This window comes from Phyllopteryx taeniolatus, chromosome 1, assembly GCF_024500385.1.
Source record: "Phyllopteryx taeniolatus isolate TA_2022b chromosome 1, UOR_Ptae_1.2, whole genome shotgun sequence".
Classification (NCBI taxonomy): Eukaryota; Metazoa; Chordata; class Actinopteri; order Syngnathiformes; family Syngnathidae; genus Phyllopteryx; species Phyllopteryx taeniolatus.
Genome location: NC_084502.1, coordinates 6,050,115 through 6,072,978, shown reverse-complemented (window position 1 = coordinate 6,072,978; position 22,864 = coordinate 6,050,115). Strand labels below are relative to the sequence as shown.

At 44.6% G+C, this 22,864-nt stretch overlaps 3 protein-coding genes across 5 annotated transcripts in view; all 3 read left to right on the top strand.

Annotated features, from left to right (window-relative positions):
- Window positions 1–313: 313 nt before the first annotated feature.
- Window positions 314–7,510, top strand: eif2s2 (eukaryotic translation initiation factor 2, subunit 2 beta). 2 transcript variants are annotated; one of them, XM_061766422.1, is made up of 9 exons: window positions 314–449; window positions 1,541–1,724; window positions 1,821–1,921; window positions 2,015–2,144; window positions 2,957–3,054; window positions 4,920–5,068; window positions 5,154–5,210; window positions 5,305–5,390; window positions 7,050–7,510. In XM_061766422.1, the coding sequence occupies exons 1-9, from the start codon at window positions 435–437 to the stop codon at window positions 7,223–7,225; spliced, it is 996 nt and encodes a 331-aa protein (XP_061622406.1). In that variant the 5' UTR covers window positions 314–434; the 3' UTR covers window positions 7,226–7,510. The 2 variants fall into 2 exon arrangements, with proteins under 2 accessions (XP_061622406.1, XP_061622396.1); XM_061766412.1 differs by having other exon boundaries at window positions 2,954–3,054.
- Window positions 7,511–9,357: 1,847 nt separating this feature from the next.
- On the top strand, window positions 9,358–14,372 carry LOC133474595 (serine/arginine-rich splicing factor 6-like). Its single transcript, XM_061766388.1, has 6 exons — window positions 9,358–9,553; window positions 9,953–10,113; window positions 12,756–12,874; window positions 12,948–13,150; window positions 13,242–13,319; window positions 13,798–14,372. The coding sequence occupies exons 1-6, from the start codon at window positions 9,447–9,449 to the stop codon at window positions 14,189–14,191; spliced, it is 1,062 nt and encodes a 353-aa protein (XP_061622372.1). The 5' UTR covers window positions 9,358–9,446; the 3' UTR covers window positions 14,192–14,372.
- A 140-nt stretch (window positions 14,373–14,512) lies between these two features.
- Window positions 14,513–22,864, top strand: part of l3mbtl1 (L3MBTL histone methyl-lysine binding protein 1) — a 21,103-nt gene continuing 12,751 nt past the window's right edge. For both annotated transcript variants that reach the window (XR_009787567.1, XM_061766350.1), the window contains exons 1-6: window positions 14,513–15,129; window positions 16,452–16,647; window positions 18,625–18,794; window positions 19,103–19,232; window positions 21,535–21,697; window positions 21,787–21,925. Coding sequence is in view for 1 of the 2 variants with exons in the window: in XM_061766350.1 (XP_061622334.1) it covers window positions 16,482–16,647; window positions 18,625–18,794; window positions 19,103–19,232; window positions 21,535–21,697; window positions 21,787–21,925 (768 nt within the window). In the remaining variant the exon portion in view is untranslated. The remainder of the gene's footprint in view (window positions 15,130–16,451; window positions 16,648–18,624; window positions 18,795–19,102; window positions 19,233–21,534; window positions 21,698–21,786; window positions 21,926–22,864) is intronic.

Sequence of the window (22,864 nt, the reverse complement as noted above, 5' to 3'; positions counted from 1 at the left end):
CAAGAAATGAACCCATTTTCGAAACAGTTGGTCCTAGTGGTTGATTACATAGATATTTGATATAACATTGGTTATGTATCTCTATGGTTCAATGCTTTGCAAAGGCTTCATTTTCATTTGCCCTTCGTAACCAAAGCCCAAGTCCTTACCTACTAATTGAAAGGGCATCTATTGGAGTCTTACAGGTACATTGAATTGTAGCATGAACAAATACTTAAATGCTTGTTTTGTGGCGCACTCGGTAAAGAAAAAAATAAGTCAAAAATGTTTCTTTCGTACTTTTTGTACATTCGTCCCTGACGTCGCATCCAAGTGACGTCATGTTACACTGACATGCGCACTCCGACTCTGCCGCTGACGCAAGATATCTGCCGTGGAGAAGCCGTCAAAAAACAAAAAGTAACCAGCTTCTAGTCACCGGTCAACTCGCAAACATGTCCGGAGATGAGGTATGTCATCCCGCTTCCTTGTCTTCCACACGCTTTCTATTTGTGGACGTTTACGGGGCAAACTGTGTGAGTTGAAGGATGAGATAGGAGATGAGGATGACTTTGGGCCTCGGCACCTCCCGGTCCGTAGTAGGTCTCACATGGCTGGTGCCGCGCGAACAACGGCGCGATAACGCAAAAACAACTCGGCAATATTGACGTTATGGGAATATCGCATGCCATATTGTTTTGCGGAAAGTCACCCTTCATAACGGTTTGTCTACATGACTTGTCACCGCTGCGGGAGAATTTAAACCGAATGGAAATGAGCAATGGGCTAGGTTAGCTAGCATTAGCTTCGTGTTAGCCGTAATATTCCACATCATAAACAACAAAATGCTGTAATTTCCCCCTGTGTCGAACTGACGACCCTGCTGCTGTCAAATAAATGCACGTGCTTATGTTAACGTTATAGATGCGTCGATATGTGGCGAAAATATGTTGAGGCTGATGTTGTGACGAATCGCCGCACCGAAAAGAAGGAACGAGTGCGGGAATAAATCTACTGAATCTCGACAATATCATCGTAATTACGAGAATCAAATTGAAATCGCATGAGGACAGCTACCGAACATTACGAGAAGTCGTAGTTTTGGGAAAATAAAAGGGTCATTTTGTGAAATTAAATTATAACTAATGCTTTTTTTAATTTGGAATTCAATTGCAATTTTCACTTGAATTAAATTACACTTCTACCAGATTGGAGTATCGCTTTATGAATGTGGAATGGTATAAGAAGAATGTTTTGTGAGTTTTTTTTTTTTTTATGTAGTTGGGGATCATTTCTATGCTGAGAAGCAAATTGTAATGTGTAATTTAATGAGAATCAAATTGTAATATTACCATAATAAAGTTAGATTGTTACAGGAACGCCTTTGTATTTGGGAGACAGTTGTTATTTTCTCCATGAGTCAAGTTTGGATTTTACGACCATTAAGTTGCAATATTGTGGGGGGAAAATTGCAATATAATGCCATTTTACTGGAATAAAATTGTAACAAATATCTAAACAAAGATCGTCATGGTCTCTGATTCTGACTTGTCGTCTTCAGATGATTTTTGATCCCAACATGACCAAGAAAAAGAAGAAGAAGAAGAAGCCCTTCATGCTGGACGAGGAAGGAGGAGATGGGATTGCAGGAGAAGAGGTGAGAGAGGTAGAGGTGAAGGAGGCAGAACCAGAGGCTGGCGACGACAAGGACCTGGACATGGATGAAGAGGACAGCAGAAAGAAAGGTTAGGAGGTCGTGTGTGTGTTTGAGCTCCTAAAATGTACGGCCACAGCTACCCCTGAAGCTCCAGAATAAGCAGGGTTGCTTTCTTATTTTCCAGAAACATCTGACGATTTGAATGACCTGAACTTCTTCAACCAGAAGAAAAAGAAAAAGAAACCCAAAAAGGTCTTTGACAATGACATCGAGGAGGGGATGAAAGTAAGCGACATCTTTCAGATTATTTTCCTGAAGTGTTCCAGGGTCATCTTTTTAGCAAGTTAAAACCATTTTTTTCTTGTTTGTTCAAACCAGGAGCTTAAAATTGAGGGAGAACAAAGTGATGTTCTTGAAGAGGACAACCTGGACCTGATGCTTCCTGCCAAGAAGAAGAAGGCCAAAAAAGTGGATTTTGATGAAGGAGAACCTCTTGAGAAGGATGACGGTAATTTAATTTACCCGATCAAGACAATGCACACAATACTGATCGGACACATCGGCAGTTTGAATTTATTACCAACATGCATAAGATGGAAACGAACACAAATACATTCGATGTATTCCACGTGTCATGAAAGTGAAGACGCCTGTCAGACAAAAATGAAGACAGCGAAACAATGAGCGCTCGTTTGTACACTTCACACTGACAAGCCACGTGATTATGCCACTTGCACAATAGCAAGACATCCGATAGAAGAGCTGGAGCTGCAATTTGCTTGAGTTGTCTGGCGGCAGTTGTGCACTCCACCAGACTGAGAGAGAGAGAGAGAGAGAGAGAGAGCCGTGTCTAATAGCTTGCTTGCATGGAAATCTGAAAGAAGAACAACAGCTCAACACAGCAACCGCCGCAATCATGAACATAGTAATGTCTCTGACCGTATGAATGAAAAACATTCGTATCTTTGTCAAGACAATGTTTGATGTCGCTCTTGCATTGAGTCTTGTTAACTTGTGCAAGCGGCCATAATGTTCTAGCTGGTAGATAATGAGAACCAACAATGATATAGGAAATATCTGGTTGAAATATGTCAATTATTGACACATTCCGTCAAGAAAACAAAGTGAACTTAACCTCCATTTTTGTGGGTGTAAATAAGGTCAAAACATTGTTGTTTATAAATGAGTCAATATCTCTCCTTTGTCAATTTGATGCCACGTAAAGCATCCAGAGTAGGTGCTGTTTGAATCAAATGTATTTTCCTGTACACATTACCTATTAGTATGTAACGATGCAATTGTTTTTGCATGATCCAGCAGTGGAGGATGATGAGGGGAAAAACAATGATGGCATTTCATTCAGCTCCACCACAGGACCAGCGTGGGCCGGCTCTGAAAGAGACTACACGTATGATGAGGTAAAGACACACGCGTGAAAGGAATTTTCAACCATGCTCACTGTCATCATGAAAGGACAGTATTGTGGGAGAGACGATGGATATTTCGATACATTTTCAGTGGAACGCAATCTTTTTCCCGGACACTGGTCGACGTCCTATTTGTTCATATTTAAAGAAAATACAATTCCCCCACAAGAAAAGCTGGAAATGCGTTGCAGAATGAAACCTAACCGTCAAGTGTACACACGGTTTGTCAAGTATCATTTGAACATTCTTAGCTGTCATACAATGGAGGGGCAAAAAGTTATAAGCACGATTCATTAAGGCTGCAACGAGTCTGCATCAAAACCAATAATCGCGGTCTTCAAATACATGAACCGGGGTCATCTCGGAAATGCCGCAATCACACCCTTTCAACTGTGTTCCTCTATTCCACAAACAGCCATATGAGCTCACAGTGCCACCAAACGGAATCTAATATATATTCCTCCGACTGCTTGTCACGGGACTACTTTTTCCGGTTTGCCCGTGTTGCGTTCGCTGGCTGAAACTAATCCGCCTCTACGTCTGGCGGTCTACTTTCACTTTTGACGACTTCCGTGTGTCTATGGAGCAGCCCAATTTCCAGCCAACAAGGCGACGCAGTCCATGTACATCGGCGCGGCTCCGAGAGTACGGAAAATGCCCGAGTTGTGGATTAACGTAGCAGTTAGCCGTGCATCGTTAGCCTCGGCTCACCGGGGAGGGAGCGCAACGAGGGCAGCGAGCGCCGCGAAGTCTTCCCCGATGTTGTGTCCACTATGTGCCAACGAACGGCACTTTATTCCAACTCACTACTATTGTGCGCATTCCATAACATTGTGCAACACCGCCGTAACCCCTGTAGTGTAGCGTTGTGTGTACTTGGTGCACACTGTTGTTAAGCTGGCTGCACAGAGAAAAGTTGTTGTACTTTGTTTTTAGCTAGTTTATTTAATTTGTGCTTTGGAAGTCCGTTACGGTGTTAACTCAATGTTTACGTTCACATACAGCAAGTTTGTTTCCTCAACTCCACAGTGTGGTTTAGTTCGTATTGTATTACAAAACTTTCTTTTCTTTTTTTTTTTACAAATGTAGTTATTTAATTTCTGGTGTACAGCACAGACCGGAGACAATGATTAGATTTTCAAGCGGGCTCGAACTCTGGACAACACCCGTCCACGTAGCTGGGACAGTGAGAAAGTTACAGTAAGCATGTCATTAACAGTATTTATTAAAGTAATTTCATTGCAATAAAGTAATTTAATTACAGTAAGTTAGCAACCGTTATGCCGATTAGGCCACGTCACACAGAGTCACGTCATTCAGTGGGCGCGCTACAACCAGCAGAATGTATACACGGTCGTCTGGAAATGCAAAATGAAGCCAAATGACGCGAGGACTACGTTTGTTACTTGTGTTAGCATGTTGGCCGAGTTTCCGCTCCTGTTTGTGCACTTAATGTGTCATTTAATCTAGGTTGATTTAAACAGGTCCACTAGGTCGAAGCAAAATCCTTGTCTCGAAGCGTTTCACTGATCAATTTTCCACTTGGACCAATGTTGCTGCGTGTAAAAATAAGTTGGCGCAATGGTGTCAAGCCGGGAGGAAAGAGTGCATAAAAGACAAAGAGAATGCAAAATCAATATTGATCTGATTACTTGTTTAATCGATGGGATAATCGCTAGACCTATCCATTTATAAAAATATTCGATACAGTGGCTCTTGTCCAGTAAAATTGCTTGCTTGGAATTGAGTGTTGTGCGATGTGAATTAACACACTGGAATTGTCAAACAAGTCGAAAAAAAGAAGGTATCCACTCTTCCCTCGCTTTGTTCACAAGTGATGAAACATTGTCTTTCAGCTCCTCAACAGAGTTTTTAACATCATGAGGGAAAAAAACCCGGACATGGTGGCGGGAGAGAAGAGGAAATTTGTGATGAAACCCCCTCAGGTGGTGCGAGTGGGAACCAAAAAGACCTCCTTTGTCAACTTCACAGATATCTGCAAATTGTGAGCTTCCATCCAGACCAAGACCTGCTCGGCCTTCGTCTTTTACAAATGTCCCAAATGTACTTTTGTGTGCGTTGAACCACAGGTTACATCGTCAGCCCAAACATCTCCTCGCTTTCCTATTGGCCGAGCTCGGAACAAGGTCGGTGTCTACATTTTGCGGGCTTTATTTCGCGTCTTTTTGGATTTTGTGTTGGCCATTTTCAAAAGCTGTCATTTGTTTGATGTCCTTTCAGCGGTTCCATTGACGGTAATAACCAGCTCGTGATCAAAGGACGATTTCAACAGAAACAGATAGAAAATGTCTTGAGAAGATACATCAGTAAGTGATCCCATTGGATGTTTTGGATTTGAAACATGTTTACATCTTTGATCTGTACTTGGGATCTTAACACCGGCCAACCGATCAATCTGCCGTACTTCTTTAATTTTGAGGAATTCATTGCTTATTCTTGTCGAAGAAACTAACCAGCGACCGAAGTCTGGCCTCTTACTGTCGTTAAAAACGTCACCGCAATGAATTCGGGGTTCCCTTACGCGTTTCACTGATGACGTTGCCACAACGCTTAAGGCAAGAAATGGGGTGTTGTTCACGTCATTCAAGTAGAGCGCACCCACCTTTGAGACGCCTGTGTGGAGTGTGTGGATGCTGACATCAATTGGACGAATAAAACATCAACGCCCCTCTAAAGTGTCTCATCGGCATTGAATTGCATATGCAGCGCTGTGCAGTGTTCGCCCCCTTCCCGGTTGTTTTTTTGCACACTTAAATGTTTCCCGTCATCAAACACAAGTAAACACACAATGCAGTTTTCAATGTTTTATTTTTTTATTTTTATTATCCAGGGAGGAAAAAAATCCAAACCTATGTGGGCCCGTGTGAGAAACCGATTGGCCCCCGAAACGTAATGACTGGTTGGGCCACACTTGGCAGCAACAACTGCAATCAAGCATTTGCGATAACGTGCAGTGAGTCTGTGGAGGAATTTAGCCCACCCGTCTTTGTAGAATTGTTGCCATTCAGCCACATTGAACCGCCTTTTTAAGCCACACCATCTCAATAGGATTCAGGTCAGGACTTTGACGAGGTTGCTCCTGGTGAACCTTCCGTTCACCACTGTTCTCTGTTTTCGCCATTTACGGCTCATGGCTCTCACTGTGGTTCGGTAGAGTTCCAAAGCTTTAGGAATGGCTTTATAAACTTTTCCACAATTTCTCTCTCGTTTGTTCCTGAATTTCTTTCAATCTCGGCATGATGTCTAGCTTTTGAGGATCTTTTGTCCTGCTTCACTTCGCCAGGCAGGTCCTATCGAAGTGAATTGAGAAAAGGTGCGGCAGCATCAGGCCCGGCCCGGGTGTGGCTAGAGAAATTGAACTCGGGCACGATAAACCGCAGTTCAATTCTGTTTTAACGGGGGGCAATCCATTTTTCACACAGGGCCATGTAGGTTTGGATTTTTTTTTTTTCTCCCTTAATGAAAACCATTTCAAAACTGCATTTTGTGTTCACTTGTTGTCTTTGACTAATATTTACATTTGTTTGATGATGGCAAACATTTAAGTGTGACAAACATGCAAACCAATAAAAAAAATCAGGAAGCGGGCAAACACTTTTTCACACCACAATGAAACTTATGAATTCATAGAATAATACAAGACCCGGTAGCTACGTCGCAGATTTTATTTATTGCGGGGGTTTTCTGGAATGTAGCCCCTGTGATAAACAAGGGTTTGCTGTAATTAGTGCTGCAGTAGGTCTCTGTGTATATGGTATTTTTAATTGAAACTCACTTCAGAAGCAGTTTTGCTGTTTTTTTGTCTCCACACTTTGCATCTGCCGAGCATGTTGGGTGTTGGTAAATAAGGAATATGAATAATTATCGGAGCTGGTCGTCTGCTGAACAAGTGTCGTGGAACACAATGTAAAGGATGTCCGGTGAAATACGCTGTGCTTACATGGTGTTTGCCCCCCACCCCGCAGAGGAGTATGTGACGTGCCACACCTGCCGCTCCCCCGAGACCATCCTGCAGAAGGACACTCGCCTCTATTTCCTGCAGTGCGAGACGTGCCACTCGCGCTGCTCCGTCGCTAGCATCAAGACCGGCTTCCAGGCGGTGACGGGCAAAAGGGCGCAGCTCCGTGCCAAAGCCAACTGAAGGGCCACCGCATGTTGGTTGGCCTCCTCCTCCGTTCTCCTGGCTTCCCCTCTCTCCTCAGAAGGGTCCAAGCTGTGGCAGGCAGGAAGCTTCCTCTGTTTTTAAAAAAAGGACTTGATGCATTGAAGTGCAAGTGGATTGGGTTTGATAATGGTGTGCTGCCCCGAGCGGGCAGGAGGCCAGATGTCTGCCGTCTACGTCGTCGGATGCATTTGGATTATTTCGACCCTCTGCATTTTTTTGCTGTAATTGTTGATTCCTGCAATAAAATCTGATTTATCAAAAGTTGAATCGTCTTTCTTCTCCCTAGTTTGCCTCCAGACGATGTGGATGGAGTGTTAAACAAAAGGGGAAGGGTTATTAAAACGCCTTTTAAATGACAGTATGGATATGTGCGTGAATTTTCGAAAGCGCTTCTCCTCAGGATGGCGGGTGAGCTGTAGCCCCGGTGACAGCGCACACACAGACAAAACGCTCACATTCACACCAATCCAACACATCCTATTAGGAAGAGTAGTTGTGCTTGGATTGAAGAGTTAACAGTGGAACCAAAAAGGGGGATGAGTTGGAAATACATTGGAGAGAAAAGATGTGTTGAAATTAAAATACATATTTGTAGGAAAAACAAAAAGAAATACAGTGCTGAGTGTGCCTTCTATGCCACCTGTAAGGTCGAAACGTTGGACGTCGGTACTGTTGTAAACTGTGAGGACTGCCTGTAATTTTGACCACCTGTCCGCGACCCACCATTTGAGAATCACGGCTTCAGAGTATCCTTTCAAACGTAAGATAACGTTTAAAAGTCCCACGATCGGGGGAATTGCGAATTATGAAAAAATACATCATTTGTATGTGCATGATGAAACGGATTTACTGCTTGCCATAATTACTACAAGTCATGAAGACGATATCAACAAAACCATTTTTGAAACACCGAGGGGCGTTAACTGGGACAAGTGGAAAAAAAACAACAACAACTTGAAGTTATTATTTTCAATATGAGCGACTGAGCGCCCTTCCTCATTTTGGGGGGGCCGTCATCCCATATAAATTAATTAGCACCTGAGAATTAAATATACACAATTTTTTGAAATCAGAAGCCTATAAGAACATTTGTCAACTATTGTCAAATTTCTCTTAAAAGGGGGATTGATAACAAAAAATGCTTGTCATATCTTAAGGTTATTGCAAGTGCAATCAATTTGCAATTTTAGATATTTTTGCAAGATGATTTGCTTTCGCGGGCCACATAAAGTGATGTGGCAGACCGGAACCAGTTTGACACGTGCGCTTAGTGGTGTGCGGGCAAGAATCACAGTCCGAGTACAGTTCCGTTTTCTGTTCTTCTTCTTTTCCTTTGGGCTTAACTTCTCCCTTACTAATCATTGCCACTTCCTGGTCCACCACACTTGCCTCTTCTACTCTCCCTTCCCTCTCATTTCCGTCATTCATCAACTCCACCATCTAGCACCGATCCGATATGGAATTCTTTGGATGAACGCTCATATTTGATTGGCAAAGTTTGAAGGCGGACGCCCTTCCTGACGCAACCCTCTGCGTTTATCCGGGCTTGGGACCGGCCTACACTTTGCACTGGCTTGTGCCCCCCCATAGGGCTGCATTAACTTGAACTTTTCTGTTCAATATATTTGAATTAAATCTTTAAAAAATATTTCTTTTTCAACATTTGTCTCAGTACATTTTTATTTACATATTTTTCTGCAATACATTTTAATTGAATCATCATCTAAGTCTTTTTTTTCCCCTATATATTTTTAATCACAGTGTGTTCAAACTGTTGGAGTGGCTTACAATAATATTAACCACTTTTTAGGAATAACACCTTTTTTTTTTTTTGAACACTTGGCCTACTCTAGTACGCTACTATATGAATGTTGGTACTTGGAGAGTGAAGTATTTTTTAGGTGGTACTTGGTTCAAAACATTTGAGAACCACGGTTAGTCAACTGTTTAACTGCCGTTTGACGTGCTTCTTTTAGGTTTGATTTCAATCGAAATTGTCTTTTAATGTGAAGATTTGTTGCCGGAAGTGATCCGTCGTTTGCTACACTCTGATTGGCTCGTCATGAGCCAAAGCCCGCGGCCGCGGAAAATAATCTGACGTCACCTCCTTCACCGTCACCGACCACCATTTTTTTTCCAGCTTAGCTAACGAGCAGCAGTAAAGAAGGTTCGCGAAAAGGCTGTCGAGCGATTCAACATGCCTCGCGTTTACATAGGACGACTTGGCTACCACGTCCGCGAAAAGGACATCCAGCGGTTTTTCGGCAGCTTTGGCAAGCTCTTGGAAGTCGATTTAAAAAACGGGTGAGACGAGGTTTGGCCCTTGCTTGGTTCAACGTGAACCAAAATGTCGGAGGCGAGCTGTTTTTTTTCTTTTTGTCATCCTCCGGGTACTCTCGACTCAAGCGCGCTTTTGGCAATATTTATGTTAAATACAAACATTGGTGTGTTTAAGTGCGTGTTTTGTGTTATGTGTATAGTGTACAACACTATAAATTAGTTTTCGTAACTTTTAAATGTCACGTTTTAGGCAAACGCCGCATGGCCAATATGGCGGCGGATGGTGTTCGCTACAATGCTAACTTGGCTTAGCTTATGACGAAGGCGCCTCGATTTTTCTCCCCCCCCCCCCTCTTCTCCTCGGGGGGGGGTCACATTTTCCTTCTTTTTTTCCCCCTTTTTGACGCCGTCTCATGTCGACAGATACGGTTTCGTGGAGTTCGAAGACAACCGGGATGCCGACGACGCCGTGTACGAGCTGAACGGGAAGGATCTGTGCGGCGAGAGGGTGATCGTCGAGCATGCCCGCGGGCATCGGCGGGACCGGGATAGCTACAGTGGGGGCAGCTGGGGTGATGGGCGCAGTAAGTGCAATCTGTTACATTCCAATACGCTCCCCTCGGCGGAACTGTGAATGTGGACCGCACACAGTGTTTGTCGTTTGTTTTCTGGTGCTTGCTAACAAACGCTAAACTACAAGATTTGACAGAACGCTTCGTTCATTTTATTTAAATGAAATTCTAACGTTCTACCCCAAACGTTCTCTCAATTTAAGTATTACGCAAGCTTGCTTATTTAATGCAGTGAGAATGACATATTTAGTTCGTTGGATTGCACTTTAGTATCACAGTACGTACAATAATTTAAATTGAAATAAAGAGAATTTATCATTTGAGTTTGATTGGTACAGTGGAACCTCAAAGGTCGCTTTGTTGGGGATGTTTTTTGAAATGTTGATTTTACAAACTCGTTTTCGCATAGGCATGCCTAATATTCACCGCTAACCGCATGTGACCAAATGTTTTGGCAGTGATTCATAATTTGCCACTCTGCTGCTTCAGTATTTAGGTTTATTTTAGAGGTGCAACAATTAATCTAGTCATTAACCACCAATTGATCATCTAAAACAATCAACTATTTTGGCAATGGATTAATCGTTTAGAGATATTGTTAAACTTAAAATTGTTCAAATCCTCTGCAACATAAGCCTCTCAACGGTAAACATTTTCAGCGTTCATGAAAGCAGACTGATTACCTTTGTGAAAAATAAAAATGAGACATTTGCAAACATCTGCTTTTACTTTGGAAAAGACTAATCAACACTTTTGCCTATTTCCTGAAACGCTACCGACCAAATCTCAACTAACTCAATCGTCATCATATTCTTTTTGTGCATTTTCTTAACTGTCAATTTGAAATAATGTACTGTTTTTGAATAAAGAGATGAAAATTATTTTGGAATCCAAAAATAATCAATTATCAAAATAAAGAGTTGCAGTAGTTTTGCATGTTTAGAGGAGTGACATTTTGTCATTCCGAGAAATTGGTTTGGCTCGTAAGTTAAAATTTAGTAGATATATTTTCCAGGTGTCTTAACAATGTTTGTCAAAACACTCCAAGGCTAAAAATAATTTGACATATTTCACAGCATATTAGTTGCCATGGTGGAATTCAATGATTGTTTGGGACAAATTGGTTGCATGCAGTGAGCCAGCCTTCATCCTGCCACACATTGCTGGCCCAACAATGAATCCGCGCGTTCCTTTCGGCGTTTGGCTTTCGTCGTCATCGGCGGCGGCGGCTGCTCGCGTCGACTCGTGGAAGCAGAGCCCAGAGGCTAGACAGAAGGCATTTTAACATGTCCGCGGCACGTGGAGACCTTGGCGCAAGCGAACTTCACCCGTGCACTGCATCACTGAGAAAGCAATTCAGGCTTTCCTCAATCGGATTTTTGAGGTTCCACTGTATTGGCTTGTCCATACAGACCTACATTTTTCAGTTTAGTTTCAAGCGTTCGTCTGTCGCCCCACGTGGTGCTCACCCGTATGAGCAGTTGATTGATTTTTATTTTTTTTTTTGTTTGTTTTGGATCATCAACGACAGAACTTGCGAGTTGTTGCGCCTCCCTGTCAAGTTCACGCTGCCCTTTGTCACACTTTGTTACACTTGTTTTGTGTCATTTGTTTGGGAGGGACAACAATTTGCGAGACACACCCTGGAACCAGGGAACGGAGACTCTCGATTAGATACTAAAAGCTATCGTGGCCTTAGAAAGGAGCTTGTATAAACCTCTTCGTTACACCATTTGACAGTTCCAAATTGTGTGGCTTTGTGTACCTCACAATCAGTCACTGAAACCACACCAGGGTCATTTATGTTGGATCACCTGTAGTAGACTAATATTTTCATGTGATGTGTACATCTCTTTTTTTTTATTTTAATTTTTTTTCTTACTTTGGCATCTCTATTTTATTATTCGACATTAACAAAGTCCTTGATGTTTCAATTTGAAAGAGTCCAGTTGCGGGCTGAGGCTGAGAGTCCATTGAGGCTAAAGATGACTGGCTAAGATGACTGCCTGTCCCGTTTGGCCTTGGCTTTCACCTTTACAATGTGTGTGTGACCTTTGCCCCCCCCTTGATCCTTGGCTGACCTAACCGGAAGCCATGATGACATCAGCCTTTTGCCAATAGACCAGGGGTGATGGTGAGGATTGCCATTGGTTTCTATGTTGACAGCAAACACACGCGGAGCGCCTCTAGTAATCGACTTGCAATCGTATTCATATTGTGAGTAAAGTAGAAAACTAAACCATTGTCAACTAGCCCCGTTCTTATCCAAATTTGATCCAACCATATGGATGCCTCCTGTCTGTCTGTCTGTTGCAGGGTTTGGAGGTATTGAAAGAGCATCCGTCCTTTTTGTTTTGTGCAGCTAAATCAAAATGCCGTAAACCGGAGTAAGAAAAAGGCTTTGTATTGTCGGGGAAAGCCGCAGTGTTCTTTGCGACAGAGGTCAACCGCCAAATGCACAGAGATCCGAACTTTGTAAAGCTCACGCACTGGCTCTGATGCCTTGTGATTTAATTATGGCACCAGCGTGACCCTTTTTCATTAAATGCACACTTAATTTATCCTCATATCAGGCAAGGCACTATCACAACCTTGGCCAACTTGTGTTTTAAGCCACGATTGTATTGCTGACTGTCCGCATGCTGTTGTTAAAGGTAGCGGTTACGGCAGCCGGAGCCGCACGGGCAGAGACAAGTACGGACCCCCGGTCCGCACCGAATATCGTCTGATTGTGGAAAACCTGTCGAGCCGCTGCAGTTGGCAGGACCTCAAGGTACGACGTCAACCGCCGGCCGGCCGTCGTCTTTTCCTCAGTGCCGCTGGCCTCACTCTGCCGTCTTCTCCAGGATTTTATGCGTCAGGCGGGCGAGGTCACTTACGCCGACGCCCACAAGGAGTGCGCCAACGAGGGAGTGATCGAGTTCCGCAGCCAGTCAGATCTGAAGCGCGCTATTGACAAGTTGGACGGGACGGACATTAATGGGAGAAAGATTCGTCTGGTGCCGGACCGGCCTCGCAGGCGCAGGTCCTATTCTGGCAGCCGATCCAGGTTGGACTGCATTCCCACCACTCTTTTTGTTTTTGGTGGATCCCCAAAATGAAATGAGATATATATATATATATATATTGCCTTTTGGCAGGTCTCGAAGCCGCCGTCGCTCCCGCAGCAGGAGCCGTAGGAGCAGAAGCTCCAGGAGTCGCTCCAGATCCAAATCTCGGTGAGAAGAGTCATTGTTTGATTGGCAGCGCCGTGGCTCTTCTGATGTTGATCCTTGGTTACAATTTCAAGACGAAATAATGCACAGACAATAATTCCAAAATACAATCTGTACTGTTGTACGGTCGTAGTTCAAGAAACGGTAATATTACATTTAAACTGCTGTACCGTTGTTGCTTTGAAAGCAATTCTGGTTACTTTGGGAACTTTCATTTGAGATTTGTTTTCTTATCTTGGCACCGCTGCCCGGTTAAGACTGACTGTTCTTTGCAAAAATGTGCGTTTAGAGTAAATAAGCTCGAGAGATATACAGAGTGCACTACTGCCACACCAGGTCGACATGATGGCGCGGGTCATTTTTAACGTTTCCAGATGTACAACTTTTGTGGCTTTCAAGTTCCACCGCATTTACATTTTATCGACTGAAGAAAAGAGAGTGAATATTGGAAAGTTCATCTGTTGATTCTTGACACTTGCAGGTCCGGTTCGCGCAGCAACAAGAGATCCGCGAGGAAGTCTCGCTCCAAGTCAGGCGAGAGCAAGTCGCGTTCTCGCAACCGCAAATCCCATTCGAGATCGAAGTCCAAATCCCCGTCCCGATCCCCCGAGCGCAAATCGAAGTCCCGCTCGAAGAGCCGCTCCAAGGTGAAGTCTGAGCGGGATTCCCGTTCCCGATCCAAGGAGAAGGTTGACGAGAAGTCCCGCAGTCGCTCGGCCTCCCCCGTAGAGAATGGTAACGACGACCGCGAGCCCAAATCCGCATCGCGCTCCCCTTCCCCGCGCGAGGACGACCGCCGGTCCCCGTCCGGAGAGAGGCGCTCGGCCTCCCGTTCGAGATCTCGTTCGCGGTCTAGATCGGCTTCTCAGGATTAGTACAGAACTTCACATCGAGTGCCAGTCCTCGGCTGTACATAGCGAGCAGTGTTGACATGCTGGTTTCTGCATCCCGGATTGTCCACATCGGTCTTTAAATCTTTCTTCTCGCTGCAGTAAGACAGGCTACACAGCCAACTGGTTTCCAAATAGATGTTCAAATAAAGTAACTTTGATTTTTCAGGGTTGTGCTTGTTGTATGCATTGGTCTCCCACCCTCCAAAAAACAAATCCAATCTTTAATCCTTGTGGAGAATGGGTCAGGTTTCCTTAGAACTTCAATGCACCGTTGACAAAGTCGATGTACATCGCGGTCTCTCCAGAAAACAGTACTTAAGACATTTCAGGAGCTTGCGTGTGATTTTTCTTTCCTTAACTTCCTTTCCACATAGAACTGTTAAAAGAAATGCTTTTTTTTTTTTTTTTTTTTTTTTTTTTTTTTAAATAAATTCACCATAAAGGTGGCAGAATGTTGTTACCTTTGAACTTAAATAGAGCTGAGTTTGGAATGTATACTTGTGGACTTATTCTCCTTGTGCATTTTTTTTCCCTTTCATACTAGCAACTCAATTATTTTTTTTTTTTTTTTTTTAAAAGGGTTGTGTGTTTAATTAAAGGTCTTAAAACTCACGCATTGGTCTGTGAAGCGTTTAATGCTGTGTCGCCATCACCCACATCCTGTTAAGTGCATAGTATAAGCGAGCTCTCACTAGTGGCGCTTGACAAGCGATTTCGATTAAAAGGCGGATGCTGTGTTTAAAAAAAAAAAAAGAAAAAGAAAAAAAAAAAGTCTCCCCATGTTGTAGCCGAGTGTGGCTGAAGTCGACCGAATCCGGTCTGGACCGTCACAAAGCGGTGCGGCTCCCTTGGAGCGCCGACTGGTTGATGCCTCGGCGCATGCGCAGTGAGAGCCCGGGGGCCGCAGGAGAGCAGAGCTGGTAAGCCCAAATTTTCACTTGCAAAATTGACCCGCAGCCGCGAATTAGCTCAACATTTTGTGGTGTCCTGTGTCGGCGTAACGTGCTACTGTGACAACATTACATCTCATATCAACGTATTTCCCGTTTTGTGCGTTTCTGAAGCGGTGAGTCGTTTTAGCTTCATTAAGGGCACCATCACCCACTCAGCGTTTAGCATAAATTGAAGAAAATGGCACCGGTTTAATTGTCGTAATTGATTTAATTAGTTGGAAATAGTGCACACCGCTTTGTTTCTGCTGTACACACAAACCCTTAACGTTATTACGATGTTAAATCATTTTTAATAACCGGAGTAATGGGTCCCATCGTTAATTTTGAGTCGTTTTGAGATATTCGGGACTGGTATTTAACATTAAGCTTTTCACATTCGCCATTTTACATGAAATTTGTACAATTGTCATCTTGTCATCTTTTATTGGAATAAGTAAGTAATGGCTGTTTTAAAGTCAGACATTGACATTGTGTCCCGTCATCGTACTAAATAAAACACGTAAATACTGTAGCGACTTTACATATGGAGAGTTGAATTTAGGCAATTTTTGGGACTGAGATAGTGACATTGATTATGGCGCATTAATGACTTCAGTTCATTATTATCCTCGCTCTTAATTTCATAACCGGAATGCCTGCAAACTGCAACTCCAATGACACAAACACATTTTTGTAATTCAAAAGTGTCCCTTACAGTGTCAATCAAAACTAAGCAGCCTGTAATCATCTGCACATTTAGCCAAAAGAACCTGAACGTGACCATGGAAGTTGAAAATGTAGTAGCGCTTCAATTTCACCTTCGAAGAGGCTGTGAGCCTTTCAAGAGACAATTTCATGCATTCTGGGTCTTGGCTAATTTTCAATAGAGTACAATCTCAAATGTCCAAAACAATCTGTTCTTGAATGCTGGTCAACCTCACATTTGTTCATGTTTAGAAAATCTTTTTTTTTTCCCCCCCACAGGAAATGGTTTGTTATGTTGCAGCTCATTTTTTAATGAAAAATTGACTGTTGTATGGCTTTAGGAAAGTAAGATGTTGGAGGTTTCACTGTATTTGGCTTTGTGAGAGGTGCAAGTCAAAGCTGTTATCCATCAAAAGTGAGCATTTTTGTGTGGAGCTCTTGTATTTAGATCTGTCAGGTATCGTGCACAACCTTGAACACGAGTGAAGTAGTCCTTTATTGGGCAAGCAAGCGTGTTTGGTCAATTTAAAGTGGACGTCACGTGCTTCATACGCAAGTTGAGCAAAGAAAGGTAATGTAAAGTCCTTGTGCTTTTTGGGTTTCAGCACTCCAAAGTAAAGCACAGGGCCGCCATAATGAGTGCCAAAGTCAACACGGAGTGTCCGCCCAAAGAGCCCGACTGTGGCCACGTGGGCCCGCCCGCCTCTTCGCCCGGCGAGGGCGTCCTCCTCTGCGGGGTGGAGAGCGTGGCTAAGAAACCTCGGCCTCAGACGCACACCACCGCAGCTCTGCTCTTACCAGGTGACGACACTGTGACAACGTCATTGTACAACCTAAAGTCCACATACAAGGTTCGATTCCAACTCTCACGAAACCAGTTGATAGCCGGCAACACCTGACCAAACTTCAAATCGTCCCTGATTCAAAAATGAGTAGCTCGACTCGCAATTGGGCCTCGTAAAAGGCTCAAAAGAGACATCCTGTATCATGGAAAATGTACTTTTTTATTGCTTGTATCCAAATAGTTGGGTCTCTTGAATGCCTGCCTACCTGTCTTTCTTCTTTTGCTTTGGGCTTGTCGCCACAGCGCGTCATCCTTTTCCATGGAAGCCTCCCATCTCCTGCATCCTCCTCTCTAACACCAACTGCCCTCACGTCTTCCCTCACGACGTCCCTCGACCTTCTCTTTGGTCTTCCTCTCGCTCTCTTGCCTGGCAGCTCCATCCTCGTCATCCTTCTACCAATATACTCACTCGCTCGCCTCTGGACCGTGTCCAAACCATCCAAGTCTGCTCTCTCCAACTTTGTCTCCAAAACATCGAACCTCGGCTGTCCCTCTGATGAGCTCATTTCTAATTTCATCCAAGCTGATCACTCCGAGAGCGAACCTCAACATCTTCATTTCTGCCACCTCCAGCTCTGCTTGCTGTCGTCTCGTCAGTGCCACTGCCTCGAATCCGTCCATCACGGCTGGCCTCACCACTGTTTTCTAAACTTTGCCCTTCATCCTAGCAGAGACTCTTCTGTCACATAACACACCTGACACCTTCCCGCTTGGACCCGTTTCTTCACTTCCTGACCACACTCACAATTGCTCTGGACGGTTGACCCCAAGTATCTAAAGTCCTCCACCCTTGCTATCGCTTCTCCCTGTAGCCTCACTCTTCCCCCACCGCCCCTCTCATTCATGCACATATATATTCTGTCTTACTTCGGCTAATCTTCATTCCTCTGCTTTCCAGCGCATGCCTCCATCTTTCTAACTGTTCCTCCACCTGCTCCCTGCTTTCACTGCAGAACATCATGGTCCACGGGGATTCCAGTCTAACGTCATCTGTCAGTCGTTAACCCGGTCCACGACCGATCCGGTATGGAATTCTTTGGATGAACGCTCATATTTGTTTGGCAAAGTTTGAAGGCGGACGCCCTTCCTGACGCAACCCTCTGCGTTTATCCGGGCTTGGGACCGGCCTACACTTTGCACTGGCTTGTGGCCCCCCATAGGGCTGCATTGAATGCCTACCTACCTATAAAATGTGAAATTATACGACCATATAAATCTTTGGTTCGCTGATTATTCCCAGAAAGCGGTTTATAATAATTAAGAAAAATGTGCATAAATGTGCCCACACGCTGACTTTCTCCACTCGTGACTTGGCAGTTCGGCCAAGCAAAGATCTGTCATTTCATTTGCTTATAAGTGAAAGGCGGACTACACGGAGAGCTGCAGTGTTGTTACACAGATTAGCGTTAGCTAATAAACGTCTCAGAGTTAGCTTCTGACAACCGCCACATACCAAACCTGCCGACGTTCTACAGACAGTAAAACATTTTCATACTTACTAACAGAGCTGAGTAGTGCAGTGGAAAAGGGACATGTTCATAATAAAGCGCTTTGAGGACTTCAAGCCAATTGAACCCAAACCTTCTTTCGAAGTGGCCAGTTGTTGCTTGGCAGAATTTGTGGGTCACTATATTTTGTGCCAATATGCAGTACAAAAATTGTTACGACTCCACTTGCTCACCTTACTGTTTCCATAGCAACATGGCCAAAGGGCTTTGATCGATACACCGCACCGCAAGGAAATGGAAAAGGAAAGTCGGCTTGAGCAGGACAGACGCAGACGGGAGCAAATTACTCCTAAAATAGTGCGGCGAGGATTTTGAGACATCAATCCACAATTGATTTACAGTATATATTTTTGTATCTATGAATGCATCTTCTGGAGCCGGTGGGCTTCCTACTTGCCCCTCATGCACGTTCGTACTCATTTACAGCTCCGGCCCCGGCCCATCAAAAAGTGGAGCTGGCGCCGACTGTGGCGGCGACGGACCCGAGCAAAGCCGTCAAACCCACTTTGACGGCGCAGGTGGCGGGGGCTTGTAGCATCGTCCATGTCCTCGAATGGAAGGAAGGGATGGCCATCCTGCCCGGGAGTAACCTCAAGGTGAACTACGAGAATTTGTCACAGCTTCATGGATGTGAGTTGTCGCGGAACTCTGTAGTGACTCCTCGTTTAAGCAAGTTGAACATCATTCAAATGCCAGCAGACAACAACCATTTTCATTCATTCAACAAATAACAAATACACGTAAATACAAGACGTAATAAAGCAGTCGGGTGCCGGACGTTGCATTAGCAAACAACATGGGCGTTAACTACACAAGGAATAAATGGCACGCAAAGATTACTACAAACAAACGAAACAGAAATGGATAATAGTGCGCATGCGTCTTTGTTTCTGTAATTGTGTAGTTCTGCGTCAGTGATGTAGGAGCCTTGAGTACATTGATCACTCCAGGGACCCCCGGCACCACCGATGAACCCGCAGCAGGGACTTCTGCCAGATCGGTCAATGCAGAAAGCTCCCCGCTGGACCAGCCAGGTAAGCCAGTACAAAGACGCAACAGTTTGGCTCTTTGCGCTTTGAGTATAATGTCTAGAAATCAAATGTTAGGAGCGTTAACTCGTGACCACAAAAAAGGAATCACTGGTGGGGCAATCCATTCAAATTTCTTGCCCAACCACCACGTTATACATCCCCACAGTCAAAATACAATGAGTCAATTATGAAATTTAACAGCTGAAATACATTTTTAGCTATTGAGCAGATATTAGTAGCACGGTAGAGCAACAACTTTGCTCTGATGCACATTTTCTAACTGAATGAATTGATCTGTATCAAGTATACAACGTGGCAGTATTCAAAAGAAAAACAAATGGTTTATGTTATTTTGCAGTCATGTACGGTATGTCTTTTCCCTAAGTTGAGCAATGTAGATTTAACTTCCGCAAAGTTTGAATCAAGGAAAGTGGACTGTTTTTGTCGGTTGAATAGGTTTCACCTTAAATGCAAAACGTTTTCGGTGTGGACTCCCTCTATTTATGTGTCTGATGGGAGTGGTCAACAAAACGGTGGTGGTGTTGTTGTTTGGTGTGTTCAGCAAAACCACCGTCCTTTATACCGATCAGTTGTTCGCTTGTCTTGTGGCAAAACAGCTCGCTCGGGACACTCATCCCGTTGAATGAGGCGCTCTTTTGGGGGAGAGACGTCAGGAAATTGTCATAGGCGGACAACAGGTGATGGCTCAAACCTCCTCAGACAAAAGTTGGTTGACCCCAAGGACAAAATCCCCAGAAGCGAACTCCGCAATATTGGGTACGTAGTGCAGCGCAGTGAGGAGTGCAATGGGCCGCTACATTGGATAGACTAAGCAGCCACTGCACAGACACATGGCGCAACGTCGGCGGGTGGCTTCTTTGTGTCCAGAATCACCGGTTCATTTGCATCTCAAGAAGAATTGACATTCATTGGAGGACAACAACAGCCAAATTCTCGATAAAAGACGCCATCTGTGTCGAAGTAGAAAAGAGAGGAGAAGGTTTGAGGCATCATCTATCGGCTGCCTATAATTATGTCCTGACATCTCTCCCCCCGAAGAGCGCCTCATTCAACGGGAAGAGTGGCCCGAGAGAGCTGTTTTGCGACAAGATGAGTGAACGACTGATTCATATGCACGGAACAAACCCACTCGGGCATCGAAGGACTCCACACTTCAAATTTGAGAACTGAAAGCAGCAACAGACAAAAACAGTCCTGGTGACCCGGAGGACTGAGAATCTCCACGCTCATGTTGAGCAGTCAGGGCGGAAAAATATTGCAATGATCGTATCTTGCCGCCGGTAGCTGGCAAACTAGCTCACGTCATTGTTTGCTTGATCATTTAACCAGTGTACTTCACAGTAAACTCCTAAATACGTCCGGCAGGCTTGACCGCGTGATAGGGACTTTCTGCATAAAGTGCGTCACGCAGTCAAGTAAAAGGTCAAGTGCATTTACAGTATACAGAATTCATGAAGAGTTTCTTTTTGATTTCCAGTTCACACTATGACAAAGGCATGTGTTGTCTTTGTGTGCCATGCTCTCCTCGAAATGTGGCGACAGCACATATTGACGTCGGCAGAGCTGCCGTCTCTCGTGTGACACTGACAGTGTGCTAGTCACTTCATTAGGTACACCTGCAGAATGGAATGCTGCGTCAAAATTGTCGTCGGAGAGAACGAAAAGTTGCACTCTCAGTGGTAAAGATGAATTGATTTTCAATAGATTGATTTAAAGCCGCTGGCACGGCGGGCGACTGGTTAGCACATCTGCCTCACAGTTCTGCGGACCGGGGTTCAAATCCCGGCCCCGCCTGTGTGGAGTTTGCATGTTCTCCCCGCGCCTGCGTGGCTTTTCTCCGGGCACTCCGCTTTCCTCCCGCATCCCCAAAACATGCGTGCTAGGTTGATTGAAGACTCTAAATTGCCCGTAGGTGTGAATGTGAGTGCGAATGGTTGTTTGTTTGTGTGTGCCCCGCGATTGGCTGGCGACCGGTTCAGGGCGTAGCCCGCCTGTTGCCCGACGATAGCCGGGATGGGCTCCGGCAGCCCGCGACCCTCGTGAGGAGAAGATGGATGATTGAAAGCCAAAACACTGCACCTGTCGACAGGTGCGTAAGTCTCATTGAGAGTTACTTAACTCATTTCATTGAAGTGATGGCCTCAAAAGGTTCTTTTTTATCAATTTTAATACAATTTTAGGTCAATCAGATGGTATTGCATTTTTCATTCAAATTTGGAGGTACTCGGAAATTCTCAAGTCTGCCGTTTATCACCGGTTTTGTTCATTTTTGGTTATTCTTCAGATGCGTCGGCTCGTGTGGTCTCCGTGAGCGGCGCAGGTGTGGAGCCAGAAAGGTTACTGCAGGTCAAATCTGAGCTCCAGACGGGACTGGGCCAGCGCACCTATGATCCCAGAGCTCAGAGGATTTACACAGAGGAACTACGCAGAGAGCCCCTGGTGGACAAGTACGTCGATGCACTTGCTACTCCCTCCCTCCCTCACTCAGTCACTTTCGGGAGTCACATGCTGTTCGACTCCTTCCGTGGTCCCTCAGGAGGATTGTTGGAGTGGAGAAGGTCCCAGCAGGTGCGAGGGTCTCCTCTTTGAATGCTGATCAGCTGAAGCCCATGAGGAAGAGGAAGAGGAAGGAATACCTGGGTCCCTCTGACGAAGACTCTGACATGGAGGGCATGGTGGGAGTTTTTATTTTGACATCACTCACACGTAACATTTTGGGGTTTGTTCCTATTCTTGGATTCGGGCCGCATGAATACGGCACTGATTCCCAAAGACTCTTTAACCCTTCTTTGGCCAATATACGGGCAAACTTAAAAGAGACATACAATATTCTGCTTTTTTTTTTTTCCCCCCACAGTTCAAAACAGTTCTTAAGCGCCCCAATAAAAGCAGCATGTCTGTGACGTACATCAATAATTACAGCATACTTTTTACCTTCTTTTTCTAACCTTGCAGAAATTAGTCTCTTTTGACGGGGCGGTCCTGTCTCACGCAAATGAGCCACTGCTCACTGCGCCCCCAAAAGCATGCAAAAGCAACATGTAATCGTAATACCATAATGATAATAATACATTTTCCGCCTTTCAAGACACCCAAGCACACCTTATAATAAGAAGATAAAACATAAAATCAATGAAAATATATGAAAATAAATGTGTTACATTATCCGTGATACTGAGACCAGTGCACCATTTTTATAATAGAGCATGAGGAAAAGACTCATCATACATGGATGTTATCCTTTCCTTAATATAATTGGACGAGATATGGCCTTTAAGAATGTTGAAACCCACCATCCATTTTCCATACTGCTTTATCGTCACGCGGGCCGCGGGCGTGCTGGAGCCCATCCCAGCGATCTTCGGGCGATAGGCGGGGCACACCCTGAACTGGTTGCCAGCCAATCGCGGGGCACATAGAAACAAACAACCATTCGCGCTCAGTCTTCAATCAACCTAGCATGCATGTTTTGGGATGCGGGAGGAAAGCGGAGTGCCCGGAGAAAAGCCACGCAGGCACGGACGGGGAGAACATGGAAACTCCACACAGGCGGGGCCGGGGTTTGAACCCGGGTCCTCACAACTGTGAGGCAAATGTGCTAACCAGTTGTGCCG